The sequence below is a fragment of the Lampetra fluviatilis genome, chromosome 9 (genome assembly GCF_964198595.1).
Source record: "Lampetra fluviatilis chromosome 9, kcLamFluv1.1, whole genome shotgun sequence".
NCBI lineage: Eukaryota > Metazoa > Chordata > Hyperoartia > Petromyzontiformes > Petromyzontidae > Lampetra > Lampetra fluviatilis.
In genome coordinates this window covers 11,980,798-11,984,517 of record NC_136283.1, presented here as the reverse complement: position 1 = coordinate 11,984,517, position 3,720 = coordinate 11,980,798, and the positions used below count along the sequence as shown (strand labels likewise).

The 3,720-nt window shown below is 46.2% G+C and overlaps 1 protein-coding gene across 2 annotated transcripts in view; it reads right to left on the bottom strand.

The window, feature by feature from the left end:
- LOC144934205 (disintegrin and metalloproteinase domain-containing protein 12-like) overlaps positions 1-3,720 on the bottom strand; it is a 37,434-nt gene that overhangs the window by 9,485 nt on the left and 24,229 nt on the right. For both annotated transcript variants that reach the window (XM_078859787.1, XM_078859788.1), the window contains 2 exons: positions 1,355-1,466; positions 296-422 (listed from right to left, as the gene is read on the bottom strand). In XM_078859787.1, the coding sequence (XP_078715913.1) occupies positions 296-422; positions 1,355-1,466 (239 nt within the window). The remainder of the gene's footprint in view (positions 1-295; positions 423-1,354; positions 1,467-3,720) is intronic.

Genomic DNA, 3,720 nt, shown 5'->3' with positions numbered 1-3,720 from the left:
TTTGACATTCCTCCTCAGCCACTGGTGTAACCATCAACAAGGCCGATGCACACTTGATGAATATAAAATTGAAGACAAGCCACAGTTGCGCCATTGTGGCCATGCAACTCAATCAATGGACCATATAAGAAAAACACTAGTCTGTGCTCGTTCAACAGAATAGCAATACTAAACAAACTCTCTTGAAGCCCTCTCAAGGCCATAAGATCTCGACATTGTTATTTAGCTCCCCAACTGTATAGCCTTCGCAAGAATAGAACGGCACTAATGTTGACGCCGCAGTATCGGCACTTACCGAAATGAGCCGAGGACCGTGGTGACCGACCAGTCTGGGCGACGGAGACATTTGATGGCCAGCGCCGTGAGTGCAATCCCCAGCACCAGCAGGCTCGCCACCACCACACCGGCCACCACGCCGGCGCCTGTGAAACAACGCACACGCGCCCCCCCGTTGCACCACACATCTCTGTCTCGCTTCCCTCACCGCTAGAGCCACGCGACCCGAGAGCAGACGTTGCAATGGCAAGGTAATGCCGCTTCATTGGTAAATACTGGGGGCCCCATATTGAACAGAGAGGGTGGTCATTGTCTATAAATATCTGGAATTGGTTCAAGCAAGCGTGACTGCTGATGAGACACTAAATGTCAAAATTAGTCCCATGAATACTTGTGCTGAACTAATGCTGCTGAAATTATGCACTCCCGGAAGGCCGTGTGGCTGATGAGATGTGTAAAGAAAATATTTGTATTTTGGAGAGACAAATATGGGAAGGTGACTTTTTAAAGTATTTTTGTGGTCATCTACAAACTTGCAATTCTAACATACATTTTCCCAATCCTGGTTATTACAAAACCGTGCCTCTAGCAGTTTGTTATTTAGCTCCTGAACCATATTGCCTCCGATTAGCATGGTTGGCTACGTCGTGTGCAAAAGAAGTTCATAATATATAGAGATCATTGCCAACAAGGATGGGCAAATTCGATTTAAAGCTTTCGTGACTGCAGGGATTCATCTTCTTGGCTCTTTCGGTAAAGTCACGTAGAATGGAAATAATAAAATAATAAAAATAAAACATAAAATAATTCTCACGACGTTTCGGCCACAACGCAAGCAGCCGTCCTCAGGTGAAGCCGTCCTCAGGTGAAGAACAGACTGTCTTATCGACAGACCTGTTCTTCCCTTGAGGACGGCTGCTTGCGTTGTGGCCGAAACGTCGTGATAATTATTTTATTATGTTTTATTTGTATTATTTCCATTCTACGTGACTTTACCGAAAGAACCAAGAAGAAGGATGGGCAACTAGGTGATTGGGGATCGCGGCATGGGAGGAAATGCTGCTGCCCTGCCACTGACCGGTGGCCGGAGGAACGGGCCCACTGTCGACGCTGCCCCCATTGCCCGGCTGATCGCAGAGCGGCGGATCCCAGCCAGGGTCACAGTGGCAGTTCCCTTTACTGTTGCAAACCTGCAGGCGCGGGCAGCCGCAAGAGCACGGGGAGAGATTAACAAGAGCTCCTTTCCGAAGAGATTTACACACGCGGTATTGACATTTACTTTCCGATAATCTCTTTAAATCTGGCTTCATAAACAAAACTGCTCGAGATATGAACCTTATGGCGGGACCCCGGGGTCCCGAATAAACGGAAGTCAAAATTGTAATTAATTTACTTTTGGCGACTCCGTCCCACCGCGCACATAAACGCCGCGACCCACCTGGCGCGGATCATTCTGTTGTCGTCCAAGCACAGCAGTGAGGACGAATGCGCAGAAGAGCTGAACAAGTGAATGCACTCCATGCTTGGGTATGGGCAGGATCATTACTCTTATCCAAAGCTGCTCAAACTGCCTATACGACTTAAGTCCTTTATTTGCCATAACGGTATGCATAATACAGTGAAACTGCTCTCTTATCTTCATTATTATTTGTGACCTACCAATGTCTGCAGCCAGGATCAATCAATGACAATCCTACTACCTGCAGATATTTAACAGATGAGATGCATTGCACCGTTAATTCCTCCTGTTTGATAAGACTTCTCTTGTCCATATGCATCTGTGCAGATAGGTTTTTTTTTTGCGGATAAGCCATAGTCCCTACATACCGCTCGTATCAATGCGCATAAGAGGAGCGGCGACCCACTACTCTGTAGAGTAACATTGGTATAAACGCTTGTTACAATATGAACAGCCCATTGAAAACGCGTACTATTTGATGTACTGTTTACAAAGAATTCTCTCATCAAAACGCTATACCATAGAGCCCATGGCATTTCTGACCAACACCACCTGACCGGTGAATTAAGACATGTACATCGGACCCTCAGGATGAACGGATACTCTGACCGTACTATCCGCCACGCTGTCTCTCCCACCACACAGGAACAGCCACATGAAGCTCCGACCAAAACTATCACGTTACCATACATAGCAGGCGTGACCAAAAAGATCTCCAAAATTCTAAACAAACATAAGATCCAAGTCCGATTCAGTACAGTGCATAAAATCCGTGATCTGATTCCATCTGTGAAGGATGTCGTTCCTGACTTACAGTATCCTGGAGTCTACAAATTGAGTTGCATTTGTGGTGATTGCTACATTGGAGAAACGAAACGCCATGTTTCTGATCGTGTCCGCGAGCACAAGTCAGATCTGAAACACGGCAGAACCGATTCTTCGGCCGTTGCCGATCATTGCTACAACTCGGTGTACTCTCATGAAATTGTCTTTTCCGAGACCAAGGTTCTCTGCAAACCTCCCGGCTACCATCAAAGGTTTGTACACGAAGCCATACAAATATACAAACACAGACATAATTTTAACCGTGATGAGGGGTACAAACTTAGTAATCATTGGAAAGATGTTATCAACCACGCAAAAAAGACTTAATTACACTTTTTTGGCCATCTTATCTGACAGGCACTATCTTACTTTACGTTACCGAGTGTTAACATCCCTAGTGTTTAACAGTACTCTCTTCATTGTTCAGCCAGCATTGGTATAAACATGGGCATTTTCGTTCTTCTTTTTTCTATCATGTGTATCAGGCCTCCCCCTCCCCCTCTCTGTCCAATGCGTTGGCGTTGTGCAACAGCAACCGCTTCCACGCAGTCGTGCATTCTTTGGCCCCGCCCCCCTCCCCCTCCCGATGCGTTGTGCAACACCAACGGCGTCCACGCCGACGTGCATTCTTTTGGCCCCGCCCCCCCCTCCCCCTCCCGATGCGTTCCATTCATTGGCTACCACATTCTGATGAGCTCCCCCCCCCCTCTCCTCCCCCTCAACTTGCTTTTTAAATCCTTTATATTAAGTTCGCTTGCTTGCTTGCTTACGACCGTGCAAATCTTTCGGTCGTTTTTTAACCCACTTCCCGTGATCCAATCGAGCTGACATTTTGCACACAGACTCGTTGTGCGTGACAATTAATGTTGGTGAACATTTTTTTCCAAAATTTTACACTTTTTAGGACAAAAATATGATATTTAATTACCAATTGCTTAATGCTGCCATGCAATGATCTGACCCATAGGTGGCAGCCATCTCAAGCCAGAGGACGAGAGGACTCAGGCCGCCACGCATATAAAGGATTTATAGTGAAAAACTTTGTTTTTACGGGTTAAACTTGTTAAATCCTTTATATTAAGTTCGCATGCTTGCTTGCTTGCGTGCTTGCTTGCGTGCTTGCTTGCTTACGACCGTGCAAATCTTTCGGTCGTTTTTTA